A 24,041-nucleotide genomic window follows, 5' to 3' on the forward strand; every position below is an offset into this window, starting at 1 on the left:
CAATATATGATACTCATGCCATATTTTCCACTTTGCCATAGTCAACATGGTTTAATTTCAGTCGTTTTGAATGGCAAGTTGTGTGAAACATTCTCAAATATATATTACTTCTTGCTTATTTGTTTAATGTCATTTTGCAAATTACTAGAAGCAAATATGAAATAAATTGATTTGCTAGCTTGCAGTGCACCTCTCTCTCGTCTGTCTCACTAACCTATCAAGGACAGCGCATCTCTCTCTCGTCTGTCTCACTAACCTATAAAGGACAACGCATCTCTCTCTCGTCTGTCTCACTAACCTATCAAGGACAGCGCATCTCTCTCTCGTCTGTCTCACTAACCTATAAAGGACAGCGCACCTCTCTCTCGTCTGTCTCACTAACCTATCAAGGACAGCGCATCTCTCTCTCGTCTGTCTCACTAACCTATCAAGGACAGCGCATCTCTCTCTCGTCTGTCTCACTAACCTATCAAGGTTGATAGTTATCCATCTACAGATCTGTGTTCTGTGACCTCGTATCTGGCAAAAGGGGAAGTGAAGTTCAATTATTAATTACGCTTGATAATTGCCAACAGGCAAAGGTGTTTATAATCTGCATCTCGGAAAAGATAAACGTAAACATGTGTTCATATGAATGAAACGCGCTTTGGCACAATTCTGCTTAGAGCAGGGAGGTCAGGACTGGCCCTGGTCATAGCCATCGCAATGACCTTCGGTAACGAGACAAATAAAGCCGCAGTAGCGTATTCACACCCCTAGGGGCAGCACGATGACATGTGCGCGGATTGCGATGGAAGCTGCGCCTGCGCGTCCTTGGCACACACTGACAAACGATAACGGTCACTGATGCGTCATTTACTCTGAGTGATTTGATTGGTTCTGGGCCTCTTAGATGGAGGGGCGGGGAGTTTCCTAACGTCAGGGTGGTACTGAGTCTGCGCATAATTTCCGCTATCCTAACGTGTTGGTGTGTGTATTTTTGCGCTCAGGCGGCGTGAGACACCAAGTCCACCAGGAGCCACCGTTTGCTGCTGGGACAGAATTTACCTTGGTGTGTCCGAAGCAGGGCAGTCGGCAAAGGTTATCGTGCCGAGACATACGAGAAAAACGCCGCACGGGAAATTAGCGGAGAGAAGAACTTGCCTCCACAGTTTCTCTCCTAAGACAGGTGAGCCTTCGTCCACAGCGCATTACAGATACATCACTGAAAACCAGGCCTGGCGTTTATTCTCACTGGTTTTGCCTTTTACAGTGTTCTGTAGGGTGTATCTAAGGTACCTAAAGAGGGTAACGTTACCTTCCTCAAAGGTAGCTGACGTTATTTTTAATATATATATATATATATATATATATATATATATATATATATATATATAACATACATACATACATATATATATATATATATATATATATATATATATATATATACATATAAAATACACACACACACATATATATAATATAAATACTATCCATATTCCAGCTGTGAACTCGTACTCTGGTCTGGTTATAAGATGATGATGATGATGATGATGATGATGACTCGTACTCTGGTCTGGTTATAAGACGATGATGATGATGATGATGATGACTCGTACTCTGGTCTGGTTATAAGACGATGATGACTCGTACTCTGGTCTGGTTATAAGATAACCGGGATGATCCTGAATCATTACAGGGCGCAGACAGGCTACGTTTTCTGACATCATCCATGTTGGCTTAGCGTGTGCGCTTCAGTTAAGCACTATAGCAAAACATCTAAAAACAACAGTGCTGAAACTATCGTGTTAGAGAGAAAGGCCCAAGTATCTGGCGATATAACTGGCTAGTTAAGACACGGAGCTGAAAACGCTGGCTTCCGAAAGGTTTTAGAAATCTTTCATAATCTTCAAAATGTTTTCATAAAACTTACGTTGAAGGAGATGGCTAGTAGCTCTCAAATCGCCTTGTTAAACCGGTAACAAGTCCGCACGACACGTATCTGTAAGTACTAGGTATAATTTGTATCTTACTTGTGTGGGTGTAACTAACAGAATTGTAGTTTATAAACGTTTGTATACAACAGGGATTATTTAGTTGTTTCAGCACTTTGCACCGGGTAGTGCTGATTTGTCTTCGGTGTTGTTCATCAAAAAGACGACGAAATTAAACCATGAATCGGCTAGCTAACTAAGCTACCCATACAGTCTCCACGTCAATTACCTACATGCAATTATATATTTATTTCCAGTACAACCACATGCGTCAAACGCGTCTAACATTTTAAGTGCCTCGATGAAAGCGTTTTTAGTCGTTTTGCTATGAGGAAGTGTGCATCTTGTCAACTAAGCCATCCGTAGCCTTCGAGGTAGCCTCTAGGTCCTACTGAGCTGGACCTCTTGGGTCATAAATCACTGACCGCCTGGTCTGTGATGAACCTGTAAGTTTTCATTATTTAACATCACCGGCGCTCCCCTCAGTCTCAGTGACCTCTGGTCATTTTCTCAAGTGAGGCAATATCTCAGTGCTTACTCTGACCACCCGGTTCACTTGGTTTAGACTTTGCAGTTCCGATCGACGTGAAACCCAGATCGAAGCGTCGGGTGTATTGTATTGATACAGTCGGGACACGTCTCAAGCACATGGTGACACATTTTTCATAGGAACCAATGAGGGTCCCCGTATCCCACCTACAGCAAGACAGACGAGTGTGTGGGTGCTCGACTGGTATAGCCTCCGCATCCAGACCAGTACCCTCTTTCTTGAGAGAGTTATTGGACACCTGTGTAGGGCAGGCCAGACTAGACGATGTCAGAACGTATGATGATCTAACTAAACAGCGCAGCGCAGCTTGGGAATACACACAGTCTCTGAACTACTGTCTCTCAAATCGGGAATTTCTGCTGTGATGTAGCAAGCAAAAACAACAACAAAAAAAACAACAACAAAAACAACAACAAAAACCTCTCATCCACTCTCACGCGTACAGTAAAGTTGGCAAGTCTGTGCTTATAGCATCTTAGAAATGGATAATAAGAGGAGAGGTGGTGCAGAGAAGGAAAGGATTTTTAGAAAGTTTAGTATTGCTTTGTTTTGTAGCTTACGGTGCCTTAACATTATTAACTGGTCTAAATTAGCAGTTAAATACTCACATTCGACGCTTCGTTGCGCAGCTCATTCATAAAATATGGATTGTTACTCTTACAAATACACTTTTCCCAGTGAGTACACAGCAGTTTGATTGTTTGTTTCTCAGAAGACATGTCTCAATGCTTGCGATTAGCATGAGAGAGTGTGCTTTCCAGCTGAGGCTCAATTGCTAATGGACGTTTCAAAATCATACATTTAGGTATGTGAAACAAGTTTGGGTCTGATAGATTGGATGTTTAAAAAAAGGTACGTTTTCCTGGCATGATGTAAAGAATAAGCCATTTAGTTTACATTGAATACATTAGTGAAGCGTTATAGTGCAAGATCTCTTTTTTAAAAAAAAAATTCTTTATTGCAAAAGTGGAGGTATTGCATTGGCTGCTGTAGAGCATGAAACATTTACATTTACGGCATTTAGCAGACGCTCTTATCAAGAGCGACTTACAAAAGTGCTTTGTCATTTACTCATAGAATATATCCAAGTACAGTATAGAAACACCTGCAAGTTTGGGGAGTGCTCCAGGTACAGCTGTATTTATAAAACTGGTATATAATACATGCACAGACACTGTTTTTTAGGGGTATCTAATATATTTATTGGATATTGTTAAAAATACAAATATATATTTCACTAGACAGCTTCACTCCACTGTGAGGCCAAACACGTGGTCAACAGGCTTATTACAGGCTGGAATCTAGGCAGGGCTTTCAGCTAACGGACGCAGACATGCAATTGAATCCATTGGGACCTTTCAGTTGCGTAGTGACACGTTACGTTAATCAGAGTTCCTTACTGAGAGCAGGGTGTTCTCTACTGAGTGTACTGATTGCTGATGCCAAACAAAACAACTTTTTTTTTTTTTAGAATCACGTTTCTTCTTGGTTTGGAAATGCCACACGTTTCCTGCTCTCAGGTTCTGCAGGTTCTCACCTCACTTCCACCTTCACCTCAATTACAGGTTAATGGGAAGCGCACGTGACTTGGAGTGATGAAATATAATAACACAGAACGGGTAACAACAGGTAACGTAGGCCATTATAGCTGTAATTGAAAGGCTTGAAGCAGAGTTTAAGGCAGAACAGCTGATATGGTCTGGGATGCATTTATGAATGATCAGCTTTCATGAAAGATGGTATGCAGAGTGTATAAACATTAACTGACATTCCAATAATGTGGTGGTGATATTGGTTTCTGCTGTTACTACATGCGGGTGCAAAAGGCGTTTCTTTGTAGAGCTAAGAAAAGTCTGAGGATGGGTCGTCTCTGCCTCTGTTTACCTGCCAGAAGAGCGCCATCTGTGCCCAGGCAGGTGACATCTCCAATGCAGGGCAAGCCCTGGCACGCCGCGGCCGGCTACTACGTTGACCAGCACGCTGATTCACGCTGTTGTCACTGCGTGTAGCGTCTGAGCGTTGCTGCAGTGGGAGTGCCTTCACTCTGGATGGGTCCTTACAACAGCTGCATTTTACAAACATTAGTACTGATTCAATATTCCTTTTGAAATGAAACAAAGATTGACGTTACTTTTAGTAGTAAAGAAGTTGCATCTCTTGAAGCAAGCTCTTTTTAAAAAATTTGTATAAAGTACATTTGCACATTCACACGCTTTTCTCTTCTCACTTGCTCAGTCACGTCTGCTGAACAACGCAAAACCTCACCGTTCCCCATCGTGTGATTCAGGTCTTCACGACTGAAGATGCATTTACTGTCATCACTATCTAACTCGGAGCTTGGTTACAGTCTTATGACAAGCAAAACAAGGGTGTTCATCTGTTTTAGCGTGTCTTGTTACCTTTAACACGCCAACCTCCTCTCCACGCTTCTGAAGACATATGCTTTTACTTAAATGGAACAACAGTGCTATTGTCTGGTCATCGTCTAAAGTGCTCGTGTGCTCAGAATGATGTTGGACTTGTAACCGAGACACCAGTGGGTGGGTGGGAGTGTTTTTGTTGTATGTCGGTAAGAATTATGGGGTTAATAGGGTGATTTTTGTTTCATGTTTTTGGAGTGTCACCTGAAGCACTTGTTTCTGATCATAGAACGTGCATCTTTGGTATGGAACACATGCATACCCGTGCGTGCGCTCACATTTACACCGTCAGTTCCTGGCCCTTCCCTGGGTGGCCGCCTTATCTGTTCGCCTTATCCTCAGTATCATCTTCTGTTTCTTTTAGGTTAACCCGTTTCCTATCATCCATAATGTATACCCCATACGTGCTCTTCCCATAGCACCTACCTGCCACCTTATCTGCTGAATGTCACTGGTGTCATGTTGCAGAGCGCTCAGCTGGAAATCTGAGCCCTCCTCATGTTGGAGTGGCTTACCTGGACAAAATTCCCCAGGTCTCCTCTTGGTTTGCGGCCTTGTCTATTGCTGCTGAGCCGTCACCCCACGCTCGACTGGCCATGCAGGTTCTGCCAGAGGTCTGACCATGTCAGCTCACAGCTGGTGTGTACTGTGTCCTTTAACCTCTGTACACATTGTGTGTAGGGTTGTCTTGCCACACACACACACACACACACACACACACACACACAGACACACACGAGTCCTGATTGAGAAAGTGTGATGAAGCAGACCATAAGAAAGTGTGACTTTTGAGCATTAATTAATTAGTTCATTCTAAATTTCGTTGATCCATTGACACACACGTCTCACAGTATGTGAAAATGTGAAAAACTGCTTTGAACTGTGAATCCATTAATGAAGTGTGTATGTGTGTTGTGCTCTGGGTTTGTTGCTTGTGTCTTTAACCACTTGTTCCTAAGCACAATTGTAATTCTATGTAAAAGTCCAGTCTTTATAGTGTTTTTTGCCGTTGCACAAAAAAAATTCTCGTGAGCTGTGTAGTGTGTTTATAATATAAGGCTTAAGGAAATTCCTATATTGCATTCAAGCAGATTTCAGTCCAGCTTTAGGTGTTTTAATTCGGCTAAGCAACTCGCCTTTCATTAATACCTTCGAATGTTTTAGATTGCATATTTATCTTAAGCCTATAGATTTTCTTTTGACGTTATGAATAGTGGGCGGTTTTCACAGCACACACCCAGCCCACAGATGCAGTGCGTTGGCCGGGGGAATTTTAGTTAAATCGGCTCACGTCACGGCTTTGAAGTGTCAGTGTGAGCGATCGATTCTGAAGGTCTCTAGTTTTGGACTCCCTGTACCGTCGGCAATGGTGAAGAACGGCAAGGCCATGCTGCTTGGCAACTGCAGGGCAACTTTAATAGATGTCACAGCCCTCACACGAGAGAAAAAGCTTCTCTGGTTCAGGTCCGTGGTAGGATGGTTGAAAAGCATGTGACCAGAACCAGATGGTGATCGGGTGTTATCGTTACTATGGTGAATTTGTTTTTGTTTTTTTAAAGTTACAGTGACCAAAGCATTTTAATAAATTAAATAAATTTTTCCCCCTTCTGCTATAACCTGGGTTTTTAAAATGTTTTATTTAAAAATAATAATAATAATTTTTTTTTTTTTTCTTCTTCATTGTATTCAGACATTCTGAAATGTAGCACTACTGAATCCTGCAGTGGTAGCTCATGGGCCCCTGAGCAAGACCCTTAACCCTCAGTTGCTCAAGTTGTGTTCAGTCATGATTGTAAGTCGCTTTGGATAAATGAGTAAATATAAATCTAACCAGTTTGTTAGGAAACCTCACAATGATGAGATGCGGCTCATTGTAGAAGTGTTGTCAAGGTGTGCGGTATGTTTACGCCATCGTCCAATCGTTATCAGTTTGTTCACACTCAGTGACTTTTTTTTTTTTTTTTTTTTTTTTTTGCATCTTATAAAAGTAGTTAAATGCAATAAGAAGTGTAGCATGGCCAAAATGAGGAGGGGTTCAACGGAGTCCCGTTGTGTGCCGTGACTTTCCCTTGCACTGAATGCCGTTCCATTCCGAGTTTGATGGTCGAGGTCTTTGGTGCTTTTTAATTCTGTGCAGCGTCTCCTGGGATCTTTTTTTAATCAAGTTATCGTACATCTCTTTAAAAGTCCCACACGGTGCGTCGGTGAAATGTGGCCTCTGGGTGTGCCATTGTGCTGAAAGCTGGACCTACTGTGGACAGGTAATTAAAGAGGAGTTTCAGAGTGAATTAGCGCAGGTGCAAGAATGTGCACGCTCATGGAACGAGAAGGCTCCGGCCCCTGTTTGCAGGGGCGTGCGGGCATAAATGATCCAGAGGCGAAAACGATGACTCAGCTAACGTAGTCATTAGCTTGATCCTGGGTACTGGGTGTGTATGATATTGTGGCACTTCCCGTGGCCGTGGGAGTCTGTCTGGTTCTACAGCCCGTGCAGTTTGGAACTGCTCCTGGTCACCGGGAAGAACGGGTAAATGTATTTGATGTGGTGTTCTGCCAAAATGTTTGAGAGTGAGGCATTTCATGTTTAAAGATGGTTAGGTCTACACGTGACGCCTGAAGCCGAAAGTGCTCGCCTCACTTATGCTCACGTACGTGTGTGTGTGTGTGTGTGTGTGTGTGTGTGTGTGTGTGCGCGCGCGTGTGCGCGTGCGCGTGCGGATTATTTGGGTGTGAAAATATTTTGCTGAAAACCTGTTGCTCTGTAATTATGAAGGTATAGGGTGGCTTTACACATGATCAATCTCTCTCGCTTGCTCTCTCTCATCCTAATTTTCTGTTTTCTCATTGGAAATGTTTTGTGTTATAAATGACACTTTGTGGAGACCATACATGTTGCCATATTCTCACTTACTGCTTACTGTCTCACTTCAGTTTGTTCAGTCTGCAGTCAGTTCAGAGCTCCTCCTCCTATAATCTCTACCCATCTCCTCCCTCCCGGTTCCGTCCAACCCGTTTGGTCTCTGTCTCCTGGACGGATATGCCTGTGTGTTCGTGTGTCTAGGTCTTTGGATGGGTATTCTTGTGCCTTTTTCTGTTTGTGTTTTTAATGCTGAGACATTGTGACCTGACCCCAGACGTTCATCCCCTTATGACCTCGCCTTACTCGGGTCATGAGCTCTGACGTAATCGTATGTGGAAAAGTTTCAGGATGTCATTGGAATGTTTTTTTTGGCATTTCCTGAAAATGACTTATTTACAGTTACAGGAAATCAGTCTCTTTGTTTGTTTTTCTGGCATCTAAATGGTTGCCTCCTAGTTTTGAAATAAGGAAAACAAATAGAACCTCCTTGTCTCTTGCTAGATCAGAAGATGACGAGTGTGTGAGGGATGATGACAAAGGACAGGTGCAGGAGAACAAACGCACGCACACTTCATCTGTAGTGCTTTTAATTTACTCTGTTAGTTTGTCTCTTTTTATAGATTGTGATGTTGCGTCTCTCTGTCACTAGACTGAGGTGTGTGGAGCTGGTGCTGTGGTGACCTCGTTGCTCAGCGGAGCTATAGTGGCTCCGACCTTTTTTTTTTTCTGTCTCGCTCGAATGAGAACAACAATACTACATTACATGTTCATGCACCTTTCTCCAAACTCAACGACCCATTACAGATAAAAGGGGAAGAAGGATCGTACAGGCCACTGGATGGTTATCAGTTCACGCAGTTCAGTGTTCTCCCTTAGCCCAGTGTTACAAAACCTACTAAAACTCTGTTTTATTTTAGTTGGCCATCACTGGAACATGTTTGTGTGTACTTACTGGAATATTAAAAAACAGAAATTGGACGCACTCCCGAGGGCTTCCTCAGCTGCTTTGGCCTGCGTAAAGCTCCCACGAGACGTCCCCTGTAGCGAGATGCTACTGCTGCTTGTGCAGAGCCACCAGTTAAACACTGGTCTCAGGTTCACTGACCAGTTAAACACTGGTCTCAGGTTCACTGACCTCAGTCTGTCTTCACGCTGGCCCTGGTGGTCCTTGTAGACCAGGGTATCAGGGAGAAGTGTGTGTGTGTGTGTGTGTGTGTGTGTGTGTGTGTGTGTGTGTGTGTGTGTGTGTGTGTGTGTGTGTGTGTGTGTGTGTGTGTGTGTGTGTGGTGTGTGTGTGTGTGTGTGTGTGTGTCTTTCTGGTTCTTTTCTCTGTCAGTGTGAGAAGTGGTTGACAAACTGCCACTTCTCCTTCAGCATCTAACAGGTTCTGCTGAGATCTGAAGGTTTTTTGAGTTGCTTTGATTCTCTGTATCACTGTTCTGTGATCCTGGCTGTGACTGCTACGTTGGTACACGGTAACACAGTCTGACAGACCTGATTTAGGCAGGCATGATGTAAGATACATGGCCTTTATCTAATATTTTGTGACTCCAAAACCATTTAATTTTTGAAGTTTTTCTATTACCAGTTTTTATGAGAAATGCATCTAGCTAGAACTTGGAAACCAGTTTCATCATTAGTGCCCAAGTGGGTTTTTTAATAAAATACTAGCAGCCACTCCTCATCTAGGCCGGGACCAGTGTTGGGTTTGTAGGAGTGAGGCTCCTTTTAATAGAAGAACCGTGAGCATGTAGGCCCTGCTTGGCTTTACTGGAGAGCCCAAGGATGCATGGTGTCACTTTCATGGACAGAAACTGTCTGAAGGATACTGTTAAGGACATCGTGTGTGTGTGCGCGCGCGTGCGTGTGTTTGTGGAATCTGTGTTCCTAAGGCTCAGCCTTGATTTTGACTCTGGAAATATTATCTGGGTCAGACCCTGCAGGCGCATGAACAGTGTGTGAGCGCGATGAGTTACGGCGTTACGGCTGTCGGCTTCTGCTGGCTTATCCTGTTACCAGCTGCACAATCATCAGGTGGCACGGTGATGCAGCGGGTCAACGGCCATCTCACGAGGACGGGCTAAAGGTCAGCGGTGGTCTGCCGCACTGAGAGGTGGGAGGGCCCCCGGGGTTGGATCCGGCCCCTCACAGCGCAAGGATGAAGGTCGGAGCAGGTGGGGGTGAGAACGCACGGGTGGTGCTCAGGACCCAGACGGCATTGTGAGGAACAGTAAACAGGGTATGACGAGGCACAAAAAAAAAAAAACCTTCAGCAGATCTCTCTCTCGCTCGCTCTCGCGCTCTCTCTCTCTCCCTTTCCGCAGATGACTTTCCACTCCTCGTCTATCACTCCTGTTTCTCCTCTGCCCCTGGCACTCCTTCGCTACAGAGACGTCGTTCAACACAACAGCTCAGCAGACCATTATCCAGAAGCTGTCAGGCCGACGCCGAATAATTAAATTCTCCTCACCAATTCCCCCACTGTGATCCTTACCACAGTGCTAATAAAATAAACGCTCGCTTGGGGGCGTGATTTTGTCAAGGGATTTTATCACGCGTTTCGTCAAGTGCGCTCCGTGTTCAGATTAGAATTGCTTCCTCGTCTGAATCATTTGCTCTTTAGCTTTTGAACGAACGGACATCGTCTTCAGTCCCCGGCCGGTGCCCACTGGTTAGGAAGACGTACCGCTTCCTGTTTCAGGCCCCAGAGACAGAAAAAACCCCTAGTGTGTACACCTGCGATGTGGGTCTGTTTTTTTCTTTTTTCTCAAGAACATGTAAATGTCAAATGCTGGCCGTCCAATGACACTTCACGGTTTTGTCACTGCAGATGAGCTGGCCAGCCAACCGGTGGACCATGTGAGGGCGCTGGGCGTAGCAGGCGTGTTCCTTTGCGAGCGAGAGAGCGCGTGGAGGAGCGGAGCGGGACAGGAACAGGAGCCGGAGGGCAGAGGAGGAATGGGCGTGGGGAGGAACTCCACCTGCAGACCCATGGACTCCGCCGCAGAGCCTGGCCAATATGAAGAGGAGACCAAACACAGCGCTAACTTCTACCCCATCCCTGTGAGTGAGTCTGTCTGTCTGTCTGTCTGTGTGTGTGTGTGTGTGTGTGTGTGTGTGTGTGTGTGTGTGTGTGTGTGTGTGTGTGTGTGTGTGTGAGCGCATGCGAAAATCCGTCACAGTGTGTGTTTGTGCTCGTCATCGCTCTTCCTGGGTTACCAAATGTTGATGTATTTTTATTCATGGTTCTTGCAAGTTCACACTCTGGGAGTCTTTTTTTTTTTTTTTTACATATATACATTTATATTACATATTACACACACCCACAATGCAGAAGCGAGCTATGGTAGTAAACCAGACCACACTTCTCAGAACTGCCTCTTGTGTCTGTTAAGTTCTGCGTGCGCGTGCATGAGTGGACCCTCCTCATCCTCCAGACCTTTTTGCATACCCAAATAAGAAAGTTGAGGGTGAATTTACACACACACACACACACACACACACACACACACACACACACACACAATTTAAATATCAATAGTCCAGACATTGAGCTAAAGGGTGTGGCTGTGGGTTTGTGCTGCATGGAAATCGCCTGGTGACCCTCTACATAAGCGTGGTGCTGTTCTGGCACACCCACTCAGACACAACCACACACACACAGCGTACACACTGCCCAGTGGCTCCCACCCGGGCATACCAGGTCACACACACACACTGGCTGGCCAGCCTGCTGTTCTGGCGCTTTTAGTAGCACCTGCTCTTAATCCCACATACACGCCACACGTTTATGACTTTGGACTAAATGTGTCCCCTCCAGAGACAGCATGTCTCTCCTGTCCAGATGTCCTCGTTCCTGGAGGAGGGGGGATAACTCTGGCTTGGACCCGGGGCTCGCTGGGCTTCCTTTCATGGTCCCCTGGCCATGGTTATTAGATTACTGAACACGGGGCACACGCGTGAACGTGTGCGGCCAGAGCCTGCTACAACGTGATTGGAGGGCTTAAGGGAAGTGTGCATGTCTGATTGGCTGCTTCATCTGTGTGATGTCAGTATTCACACTGCCTGCTGAATCTGGGAGGATTTAAAAAAAAAAAAAAATGATACCAGTGTAGTGTTTACTGTTTAACAGTGATAACACTGTGACTTCCACTTGCCGTGTGTGTTTGTCTCCTGGCAGGTGGTGGTTAATGGGGGTGCTGTAGCACCTGGAGAGCAGGACACCGAGGACACCGAACTTATGGCCATTTACACTAAAGATGGACAGGTGACTGAGAAGGTGAGACACTTCCTGTTAAGCTGGCTACATCAGATCCTGTGCCTAGTGCTCTTGGTCCTGTCTGTGGATCAACCATTGCTCAGCTCCGTCTCCCCTTACCCCATTCTTCTGTCTCTTTAATGCTTCACTGCTCATTTCTTACTCACTGTGACTCAGCAATTGTGCAAAGAGCGAGCGAGAGAGCGAGGGCGAGGTTTATAGGTCGCATGACAGAGGCTGATCAAAACACTTCCACTAAGAGCCCTTAGAGATGAGCCTCCCCATCGCCATGCCACGGCATTCAGACCTTCTGCTGCATGTCGCTGTGGCTGGCCAACGTCGCTGTCCTTGAACGCGCCTTGCCAAAGCCTTTGGAAAACTGAAGGGGTTGGCCAGTCTCCAGCAGTCACGGTCCTTGTAAATTTGTGTAGTTTTTAATGGTGTCTGTTGCACGGTTCTGTCTGCTCGCACGCGCGTGACCTTGTTTTATCTTGCGTCAGACCTCTTCTTTCCGTGTGTCTGCAGTGTTCCTTGTCGGAGACGGTGGACAGCGCGGAGCGCGTGGACGCCCGGAGGATGGAGATGATCTACACCATAGAGGACACTCCACCCTGGTACCTGTGTGTGTTCCTGGGTCTACAGGTATACACATGCAGTGATCTCAGATACATATGATACACACTTAGCAACATGATGGTCTTAACCCAGCCGGAACTTGCAGTACAATAAACGGCACAGACCTGCCCTGGCACACCCGTCTACCACTGTCTCTCTCTCTCTCTCTCTCTCTCTCATTTGACAGTCTCTCTGGTTTTCTCCTCAGCACTACCTGACCTGTTTCAGTGGAACCATCGCTGTGCCCTTCCTATTGGCTGAGGCCATGTGTGTGGGGTTCGACCAATGGGCAACCAGCCAGCTTATCGGCACAATTTTCTTCTGTGTGGGCATCACCACACTGCTGCAGACTACCATTGGCTGCCGGTGCGTGCGCGTTTGTAAATGCATGTGTGTGTGCATCTGTGTTCTGTTCCAGACTGGAAGATGAGCAGTATTTTCATTTAACAAAGTGGCGCAGACTTCAGAGCTGAACTCCAGAGGTGTGTGTGTGTGTGTGTGTGCTTTTGTGAACTCTGGTCTCTCACGTCACCACAAACATCTCTGCTTCATGGTGGTGTTTTGAGTTCTGCTAGAGTACTTGTCTGTCTGACATTACAGCCAAGAAAAGGCTTTGAGGAATATGTTGACACTGACCATGATGATGAAGGCCTATGTGTGGTGGATGGTGAGGATGTTCAGTTACCTTGTACGCTTTCCCTGTAGGGGCTGATGCTTGGGGCTGAGTTACAGTGACTGTGATACCACACACACACACTGAGGAGACTCGGAACAGACAGGCAACCACTTTTGTTGTTTTGGGACTTTCTTCTCTTTTCGGTTTGACTATTTTCTCTTCCTCTTTCCCGCTACAGCTAAGTTAACTATCAGTCAGGGTCTGAGGACATTTACCCTAAAAAGGGGCAGGTGAGGAAAACTTCCCATTGGACTGGGTACGTCAGTGAGCATGTGACGGGCAGGTTCCCTCCCTGGTGTTTCCGTGGGTAGGAGTGTTTGTTTTTCCCCGACGCCAGCCACTCTGACGTTACCATGACGCCGCCAGCACCACTCCACTTCTCTGATGGTCACGTCTGTGCTTTCAGTCACAAGATTACATCTAAAAAGCACACACATGTAGAAATGGAATAATTAATAGGAACTAAAAAAGCCTCGTTCTACACTCGTGGATATCATGAGAAGATGCCTGATCTGATCTGGTGGCTGTGGCCATTTCTCTCTCCCTCCCCCATGTGTTTTGTTTAAACGGCGCTCTCCCTATCTGTGACATTGGCCCACCACTCACACATGCGCACACATACAGATAAACACGCTCAGTATTCATTCATATCCACTCGTCATCAGTAGAGCAGGATCAGAGAGGAAGCCTAGCGAGGCAGTGTTCTTTCTCACACACACACACAGAGTGTGGGGCGGGGGAAATGTACCTACGGTCTGTTTGCTTTCCTACAGTGTATGTGTGCACTTTTGTTTTTGCCAATTTAAACTTTGCAACTGATCACGTTTCAAGTATTCTGGTTGTAATAGAAGATGGAAAATGGTAAAGAGCCTTGTAAACGGTGTGTGCGCTGGACACGCCTACTTTTATGAATGGGTCCCATCACATCCCACTAGCCTTTAGTGGCCATGCTTTTCTGTTGCGTCTGTAGACATCTAGTGGTTCCGACATGATACTGCAGGACCACGTGGAAGACGGAAGGGTCACCATGCTGTCAGAGAAGGCAGCGACTGCAGACGTGGGGTGACGCTGTGGCCTCGGGAAGAGCGGACGTTACACACTCTATTGGCTCTTGGAGTCGCTGTGTTCTCTGACAGCGTGGTGTTCGGAGTTCCTGGTTTGACATGCTGCCGTTGTCTAGGAATTGCACTGAGCTGTCCTTGTTGTGTGCATGCTGTGAACAGTGGTGTCCTTGTGGTATTAGACTAATGTGAGTGTGCGTGTGCGTGTGCTTCCAGACTTCCACTATTCCAGGCCAGTGCTTTTGCATTCCTGGCCCCAGCCAGGGCCATCCTTTCACTGGAGAAATGGAAATGTAACGCAACAGGTGTGTGTCTCTCTCTCTCTCTCTCTCTCTCTCTCTCTCTCTCTGTGTCTGCCTGTCTGTCTCACACTCACACACAGTGTAAACCTCTCTTCCTGCAGATATTCCTTTGGTAAACAGCACGGAGCTCCTGCACACCGAGCACATTTGGTATCCACGGATACGGGAGGTTAGTGCCGTCAGCCCAGCTGTTCCCGATCAGCTTCATGTCAGTGCTGTGCTGAAGCCCCTCACACGTATCCTTGACAAAAGCCCTGGGAGTGAAAACCGAGTGATGGGGTGACAGAGGGGCGGGTGGAGGCATCAGTCTCCACTCGGATGAAGGCAAAATCGATTGTATTGTGCTTCACCCGAAAGGTTAATGTTGCTTCATTAGCAGACGCCCTTTGTGGAGCTTTGAGGGGCCGGAGTGGAGACGCTGTAGTGCGTCATGTTCCACGAATGCTGCTGATGTGTCACTGAGTGGAGCTGGGTGGTGCTCAGTCCCCAGTGACACACACACACACCCACCATCCTGTCCCTGGGGCAAATCAAAGCCAGGCTGATTAGATTACACAGGTCACGGAAACGTCTGCTGTAATCAGTCTGGGTTATGTGTCCACATCTCTCTCCTTATCCAGGAGCTTCTCTCTCTCTCTCTCTCTCTCTCTCTCTCTCTCTCTCGCTTTCGGCTCCCTTTGTTTCTCTATTTATCATTATTCATCTCTTTCCCTCCATCTGTTTTCAGATCCAGGGGGCTATAATCATCTCCTCCCTGGTGGAGGTGTTCATCGGGGCGCTGGGTTTCCCGGGCGTCCTGCTGAAGTACATCGGGCCCCTCACCATCACGCCCACAGTTGCCCTGATTGGCCTGTCCGGTTTCCAGGCTGCCGGAGAGCGAGCGGGCAAGCACTGGGGCATCGCCATGCTGTGAGTGGGACGCACACACATGCGCACACACAAACACAACTACCTGACTAGCTTTTTTTTTTTTTTTAGATTCAGAGTGGGAAGCAACTTTAGACCCTTTCAGCACTCAGGTGCAGGTGTCGGAGAACTTCACGGTTTATGTCTAATTTCACATATGTACTCTGATCTCCGTCTGAAAATGTGAAACTGTGTGTGTGTGTGTGTGTGTGTGTGTGTGTGTGTGTGTGTGTGTAGAACCATCTTTCTAGTGCTGCTGTTCTCTCAGTATGCCCGCAATGTGCAGCTCCCTCTCCCTGTCTACAAAGCCAAAAAAGGGTGGACCTCCTACCGCTTGCAGCTCTTCAAGATGTTCCCTGTGAGTGTGTGTGTCTCTCTCTCTCTCTCACACACACACACACACACATACATGGTATAAATCATAGCAGTTTTAACACTTTTCATGAATTGTCAATGGAAATTGATTAATTTAATTGGAGCAGGGGAAATGTATTAATATCTTAATGGTTAATAATTCAATCTCAACTCATAAAAGTCGCTCAACCCATGATTTCTCGTCTACCAAACGTTACAATACGCAAGAACCAGACGTAAGAACCAAGGTATGTTTATTGAAATAACAGAGATCGGAGAAACATGCACAACAATCCTTGACCCAAGTTTCTACTAATGACCACTAATGAGTATCGAGTTGACTAGAAGAATAATCCTAACAATGCAAACAAGTGAAATGCAACACACGCAATTTGTGGTGGACGCGGGCAGCTAACTAGGCCAATAAAGGAAAGCGCAAGCTATGGAACTAGTTAAAGGGGGCACCAATCATACGGCTGAGGAGGCATCGCAGAGGAGAGTAAAGGGTTAACTGATCTAATCTGATGTATGAACAATAAAGTTACTATGGACACCAACTGGTAACGTAAAAAGAAAATGCCGGTTCTTACGACCATCTGGGGGAGCACCTCGAAGCCGTCCGGGTAGAGAGAGAGTGTCCAAACAGAGAATCCATTTCCTGCGAGTCGTCTGGTGGCTCTGAGATGGAACTTCAGTCTCTGTTACACGATTAGAGCGGCTCGAGAGAGTCCGCTTTTTCCTGGAATTGTTCTGGACGGCAGTGCACAGGCGATGAAGGCCGATGGCTGGCTGGCTGAAAAGTCCGGGATTCTTGGACCGAGGGATTGGGTCTTTGGAGCTGCCTCGCACGGAGAGCCAGAGGCCTTCGCAGGCAGGTCTTTCCGAAGCAGGAGTTTGGATTCATTACAGGCAGTACAATAGAACTCCAACAAGAAATTAGGAAACTAATGATGATAAACAATTATTAAATATTAAAACTAACCAACAAAGATAAAACATAAAAAATATTTAAAAATGGACCTAAATTCCAGTCTTTGTATCTGCTTGGTGAGGGAGGTTATTGACTTGGCTTAGAAAATGAGAAGTCAGGGTCTTTATCGTCTAAATAAATACAGGAATGCATGAAATGACAGATCATACATTTTAATATTCATTTTTATCTCCTGCTCTTAGAATGAAGTTTGTAAAACAAGCTCTGGGAGGGGTGGAGCAATTGGATAATTAACATGCCTAATTTCTAGAAGTTACAAACTACTAACTTTTGATTGGTTCATACAGGGTTTCAAGTAAACACAACTAAGAATGATTTTGCAATAAGCATGGCATGCAAAGGAAGTGATCTGGGTAATTAATGGAAAATGAATGAGGAACAGGTAGTTAACAGAATAATGAGAACACTTAATGTCACAATTTGGAGATTATATTAAAATACCACACATTACTGGCTGATTATCGTTTGACATCATAGCAGGTTAAATGGCAAGTTGTTACTTTGAATCTGTGGGAAAAGGAAAAACAGGTGTGTCTGTCTGGGTCTTATGGAATTTGTGGTCACAGTTTCTTGAAGCATAACCAGGCTGGTAACAGCTTCTCACCTTCCCATCTGTGGGTTTTATGACACCTAAATAAAGGGCAGAGGGTCAGAAGCAGGTCCTGGGTCTTGTCCGTGGCCCGGGGGGTGGGAGTGAGCCCACCCTGACCAGGTCAAAGTTTCATCAGAGGAATAAATGAAGTCATTTAGCGTTACGCTTCTGCTCACCTATGCATCTTGAAATTAATGGTCTCTGTCTATCTGTCTGTGTCTTTCTAGATAATCATGGCAATCCTGGTGTCTTGGTTTCTGTGTTTCATCTTTACCGTAACGGACGTGTTTCCTCCAGAGAGGGGCAAGTATGGCTTCTACGCAAGGACGGACGCCCGCCAGGGCATCTTGGCAGCGGCCCCCTGGTTTAAAGTACCCTATCCCTGTAAGTGTGTGTGTGTGTGTGTGTGTGTGTGTGTGTGTGTGTGTGTGTGTGTGTGTGTGTGTGTGTGTGTGTGTGTGTGTGTAGCAGTAGAAACAAACCTACTGTATAATCACCTGAAGCAGGATTGCATGAAGCCATTTAAACAGTAGACCTGTGTAAGCAGTGCATCGGGCTTTGTGTTGTAGTTCAGTGGGGGTTGCCAACGGTAACCGCTGCGGGTGTGATTGGCATGATGAGTGCTGTGGTCGCCAGCATCATTGAGTCTATCGGAGATTACTACGCCTGCGCACGTTTGTCCTGTGCCCCACCACCTCCAGTACATGCTATTAACAGGTACACCACACACACATACACATACACACACACACACACACACACACACACACACACACACACACACACACACACTCTTACCAACCCAGTGATGCTGCAGACTCATTATATGTTTGTGTCTTTGTTTTATTTCACAGGGGCATCTTTGTGGAGGGTCTTTCCTGTGTACTCGATGGTTTGTTCGGGACAGGAAACGGCTCCACGTCTTCCAGTCCCAATATCGGGGTCCTGGGCATCACCAAGGTAGCGACCCCTCCTGGTCGCCACGACTCTCTGCTGCACAGTCTTCCCATTCTCAAACGCAGCTCGGATCTCCCTTCATAATCAAAGGACTAACTATATCTCTTACAGATCAAATGCCTCCTTATTTTGTCCCCAATATTTCCGATTACTTTGACATGCAACTTTTAACAGGTTGCAGGACAGCACCCTCTAGTGGGCAGGACATGCATTACAGATTCACGGTGGCGTAATGGGCATTGTCACAGTGTACCCTTTAGTGACTGGGCTACTATTACATGCCCACAAGACTGATGGCGCTGTTTAGGTAATCAGGTAATATGTGTATCATGAGGACAGTAGTAACACAGTGGGTGTAGTGGGTCATGCTACCATGTCAACACTGTTCAGGTTTGTAACTGACATCAGTTTTCATGCAGCACAATGTCATCATTGTGTTACCATTTGCATATGCTTAGAATATTAATTACTTGTGCATAATGCATATAAAAGTGACTGTTTTCGTTTAAAAACACAAGGTGATTAAGTGTTTACCTAAGCTGTGTGTGTGTGGCTGCTGTCATATGTCTGTACATGTCCTACGGATTGTGACGTCACATTTGTCAAAAAGGGCATCACCAATTTTGGAAAGTTTGCTTTAACATACAGTCTCGGTCCAAAGTCAGATGGGTTTCTGTAAATGGTGAAAACGAGTCCTTTACAGTGGACGAAGCGTATGCATGTCAAAGCAATGCTCATGAAAAATAAAGTTGTCTCAAACTTTTTATTATTTAAAAAATTGTTTAAACAGACTACTCAATCCACTTTGCTTCAGTCACACATGTAATTGAAATTAGCATTGTTTAAACTTTTCAACTTTTTACCTGCATCATTCAGTGATATTTAAAAAAATTAAAAAGGAATTTAAAGAATTAATATTTAAAGAATTAAACAATTTTTTAAAAAGCCTGGTTCCTTTATGCTTCCTGTTTATTGGCGTGTGTGTGTGTATGTGTGAGTGGGCATGCATGTGTGTGTGTGAGTGTCTGTGTGTGAGTGGGCGTGTGTGTGTGTGTATGTGCGTGCGCGTGGTGTTTCTGATTGGTGCAGGTGGGCAGTAGGCGGGTCATTCAGTACGGGGCGGTCCTGATGCTACTGCTGGGCACTGTGGGCAAGTTCAGCGCGTTGTTCGCCTCCCTGCCTGACCCCGTGCTGGGGGCGCTGTTTTGCACGCTCTTCGGCATGATCACAGCCGTGGGCCTCTCCAACCTGCAGTTCGTGGACCTCAACTCCTCACGCAACCTCTTTGTCCTCGGCTTCTCCATGTTCTTCGGCCTGGTGCTCCCCAGCTACCTCAGAGGGAATCCCCTAGTCACCGGTGGGTGCACGCGTGCACACACACACACACACGCACGCACATTTTTACATACTCTTGTTCTCATGCAACTTGATTGATGGTAATTACGATAAAACAGTTTGTCTAATATGAAGGTTGCGTTTGTAACACTTGCGCTCTCTGCCCTCCACCATCTCCTGCAGGGATATTGGAGGTTGACCAGGTGCTGAACGTCCTGCTGACCACAGCCATGTTCGTAGGAGGCTCTGTGGCTTTTATTCTGGACAACACTATTCCCGGTGAGTGGCTCCTCCTCGCATATGGGAAAGGCTAAACTGCACACTTTGTACATACTTTGTTTGCATTTTCGTGTGTGTGTGTGTGTAGGCACTCCAGAGGAGAGGGGTATTCGGAAGCTGAAGCGCGGCTCTGGTGCCTCCGAGCTGGAGCCCATGCGCTCCTACGACCTGCCCTTCGGCATGGATTTCCTGCGCCGCCACCGCATCTTCCAGTACCTTCCTATCAGCCCCACCTTCGCCGGATACCAGTGGAGCGTGCCGGGCGGCGCCTGCCGGGGGCGGGGCAGCCGGAAAGAGGAGGGCGTGGTCTCCAAGTTGGAGGCGGGAGAAAGCAGGGTGTAGTGCGGGCAGAACTGGAGAGCGCAGAGGCGTGGTCACTTATCCCAGACCTACTGGCACCACCAACACGCATGCATTTTGTCCACCGACACACCTGGCTCGACTAAACAATTACGCAGGTGTGTTAAAGCAGGTGCAGCACCAACGTCTGCAGTGTTGGGGGTGCTCAGGGTTTGGGGGATGAACCACTGCTCAGAGTTGGTGGGGAGGGGTTGACCTGGTTAGGTGCTGATTTTCCATGCTTTACAAAATTACTAAATGCAATGGGCCTTGGTGTCTTTTGTATTGCGCGCGCACACACACACACACACACACTTTCTTTTACTTGCTTTAGCCAGCAGTCCTGAAAAACGCGGCTGTTTTTTTGTGATGATACACTAAGTAGCATTTCAAGATGGCAATTGTGGAGCATTCCGCTGGGGTGGGGGGGGTTAGTAATCATGGGACGTTTCCATGGTGTGACAATATAGGTCGCACTGGTGTATGGCTTTCTGTAAACTAGCAAATTCACTAAAAGTTGGGGTGGGTTGGTTCTGATTTGTTTCTGCACTGCTTGTTGTGTACAAGAGATTATGGGAATTGTAGTTTGTATTCGTGAGATGCTTGTATAGATTTCGCTTTAAGCAATGCAAACTGTATGTGCCTGTAAACTTGGTGGACACACACATCCAAAATAGGTCCTCACAATCAAGAGCACACGCACGCTTGGTGTGCATAGGGGCCAAAGTTTTACGCATGCAGGCGGCTTGTCCATGTGTACGTAATGCAAAACGTGTGAGAGGTTCGTTAACGCTACTAATTGTAAGAAACCTGCAGAACGTAGCACAGTCGGTCACCAATCAGGTCCTCCATTGACCTGATCAGTCTTCACCCTCGGTGACCAGGAGGGAGTAAGGCTTTGAGGAACCAAGCGTCCTCGTGTGGTCTGTCTCCCCCTGTCCACGGTCACCCTTCAGTCCCGCAGAGCCACTCAACAGCCCACTACTCTGTTCTGGGGGTTTCCTGCACTGTCTTGATTTAAGGTTAATATGAGCACTTGTCCGTGAACGGACAGGGGAGCGTTCAAATTGACCTGATCAAGAGGTGTGGCAGAATCGGCCCGTCCTCCGAAACCAATCCCCACCCATTTTAATAAAACGCCAAAAAGTCGCAGCTTGACAAGAGACTTTTAGCCCGCTTAAACGGAAGCATGCTCTCATCCCAGCGCGCACGGAGACGCCTGTGCTGTGGGTGGCGTGTGCGCGTAGGGCCAGCGTTGTTGGCAGCATGTGGTTTACAGGCGACGGGAGGCCGACGAACTAACGGCGCAAAAGAAATGATGTCTTGATCGCGACTCTTGAGTCGTGGTCTATTCTTTTTGATAGCTGGTTTTTTGTTTGTGTTTTTGTTTTTGTTTTTCTAATGAAAGGTGCCAGTGTTTTCCTCAGTGTTGTTCACTTGTAACTCTGCAATTGAAGTCTTAAGACCCTGCACCATTGGCGCGGATGCATCCTGCAGCACTAGACTGCATTTTTAGATATCAAATGCTAAATTCATTTAATGTTGTTTATACCATGCATTGTTCACTTAGGTTTTTGGTGAGGTGGTTTTTTTTTTTAAATGTGCAATTCCCTTTTTGAAGATTATCGTTAACATTTCCATAAATGGTGCTCTGAATCCGTGCAGTCATCTCTTAACGTCTGTGGCGTTCACAGCACACATGCATGACCCTTGACCTTTCCGCGTACCTCGTTTTAATCATGCGCACCTGTGCCGTCACAGAGCTGATGTGGCGTTTATGGGTGGTGATGTCGGAATAACCTGACGTGGTCACGACAGCGAGAGAACACGGACAGAACCAAACCAATACCGATTTCCCCCTCCCCTCACTCACACTCGACGTACAAGAGTTCACAGCCTAATAACAGGCCTTGGGTACCCATAGTCAGACACCTGCTTTGTTCACGTATTTATTTATTTATGCGTCGTAACCGTCTCTGCTACACAGAGATAGATGGACAGGCGTCTCCAGTTGGAGCTTGCATTGGTGTTGGGCCATTGGCTGGAGAAGGATTGCTGGATCATTTGTGTAAGAGATTTGCAGCAGAACTGGTGCTTTTCCAGAGGGCATTCCACATACTGAGACGATTGAAAATGCATTAATGTCGATTTACGGTAAATTTCTCCTATAGAAAAATGCAAAGAAGGGGTGACCCTTTGGAGTTTTCTTTCAACGTTAATGTGCTATGCAGAGATGGTGGCTTTTTTTTGTGTTTTGTTTGTTTCTATTTACCTTTGAAATTCTAGAATACAGTTTTACATTGTCGCCACGGGGCAGTGGGCGTGCCAGTATTAGGGACCTGTAGGACCATACTTGACTGGGTGCAGATTGTGGCATGCCCTCGCCCTGTTAGAGGTCTGGGCCGTGCTCACACAACACCCACAACTACACTGCACGTTGCACAACGTCTGCCCACATATGCGGATGTTGGATTGGCGCGGGGCGAGTGCGGCGGCAGCAATCACGTTCACACTATGCGTCATCCTTGAAGACGTCATGGGGCAACCATGTGAGCCTGTCGCCTTCCGGTGCGTATCCTTCCACCCGCAGCTCCCCGCTCATGGTTCTACACCTGCAGTGTTTACTGTGCTGTCAGTGATCTCTCTGTGTACTTCTGCTTCAGGTCTTTGATCTTAAATAGTCCAGTTTAATGTTATTACATGCGAAATGTGACTCACATATGCCTCTTAAGACCTCTCACTTCCTGTGTATCTCGCTCCTTGACCCGTCAGTCACAAGGGTTGCCATGGTAATGGGGGAGGCTTGTGGGGGGGGGGGGGCGCTATGGAAATTTGAACACCGTTTTTAAATTTAAACCACAATAGTTGTATATCAAGTTTAACAACTGTAAATAATACAGTACTGATTTGAGACCAAATTGAGGTGAAATGGAGAAGTATGATTCTCTGTTGTGCAGTGACTCGTGTGGCAGAAATGGTTTTCACTTTCAAGTTGCGAGGGGTCTTGGTCATATAAGAGTGTGAGTCAAAGGGAAACAAACAAACCCTTCAGTTGTGTTGAGGGGGGTGTTATCTGACTAATGTTTGATATTTCTTCAGTGCCGGTTTTCCCCCCTTTTTATACATAATTTTGTGTTTTTACAAAGACATGTTTGTAGGAATGATCATGCATATAGATCGTAATCATGCTGCAATACGCACCATTTTGTTACATTTTTATTTAAGTGGAAAAAATTTTGAAAGTTGTTTTGCTTCTTGGAAATTGATAGGTTTAGCGAAATGGCTACTTTTGTTAGCTAGAACTTTTACATAATGTATTTTTCTAACATTGCTTCAAGTTTTGTCAATAGTAGTACAAAGTGAAAGGTAAAATACTTTTAAGACAAATATATATGAATATACATGTATATTGATTTGAGTACAGAGTGAGGTATTCTGGACCAGGCTTTGTGGATACTAATTGTAGCATCAACTGTTTAATTCATTGCTCTAAAAATTATTTTAAAAGATGTTACTGAATGAACTTGTCTGTTTACTCTTTTCCGTGTGTGTGTCCATGAATTTCAATAG

The 24,041-nt window shown here is 46.0% G+C and overlaps 1 protein-coding gene across 2 annotated transcripts; it reads left to right on the forward strand.

Moving 5' to 3' along the window:
* The first annotated feature begins 962 nt into the window (after positions 1–962).
* On the forward strand, positions 963–24,011 carry slc23a2 (solute carrier family 23 member 2). 2 transcript variants are annotated; one of them, XM_027031753.2, is made up of 15 exons: positions 963–1,168; positions 10,637–10,869; positions 11,987–12,085; positions 12,590–12,706; positions 12,888–13,045; positions 14,633–14,721; positions 14,820–14,887; positions 15,446–15,627; positions 15,862–15,982; positions 17,789–17,945; positions 18,131–18,278; positions 18,416–18,521; positions 19,608–19,875; positions 20,037–20,132; positions 20,221–24,011. In XM_027031753.2, exons 2-15 carry the CDS (start codon positions 10,765–10,767, stop codon positions 20,472–20,474), a joined length of 1,968 nt encoding a protein of 655 aa, XP_026887554.2. In that variant the 5' UTR covers positions 963–1,168; positions 10,637–10,764; the 3' UTR covers positions 20,475–24,011. The 2 variants fall into 2 exon arrangements, with proteins under 2 accessions (XP_026887554.2, XP_026887553.2); XM_027031752.2 differs by lacking the exon at positions 963–1,168 and adding an exon at positions 1,747–1,986.
* Positions 24,012–24,041: the final 30 nt, after the last annotated feature.

Source organism: Electrophorus electricus, chromosome 18, assembly GCF_013358815.1.
Source record: "Electrophorus electricus isolate fEleEle1 chromosome 18, fEleEle1.pri, whole genome shotgun sequence".
Taxonomy (NCBI): Eukaryota; Metazoa; Chordata; class Actinopteri; order Gymnotiformes; family Gymnotidae; genus Electrophorus; species Electrophorus electricus.

What these genes read in the sequence shown, in the direction of transcription:
- slc23a2 (XM_027031753.2), top strand. Translation starts at nt 10,765, where the DNA reads ATGGGCGTGGGGAGGAACTCCACCTGCAGACCCATGGACTCCGCCGCA. An exon ending in AGCTCTTCAAGATGTTCCCT is followed by an intron (nt 15,983 to 17,788) that starts GTGAGTGTGTGT and finishes GTGTCTTTCTAG; the next exon opens with ATAATCATGGCAATCCTGGT. An exon ending in AGGGAATCCCCTAGTCACCG is followed by an intron (nt 19,876 to 20,036) that starts GTGGGTGCACGC and finishes CATCTCCTGCAG; the next exon opens with GGATATTGGAGGTTGACCAG.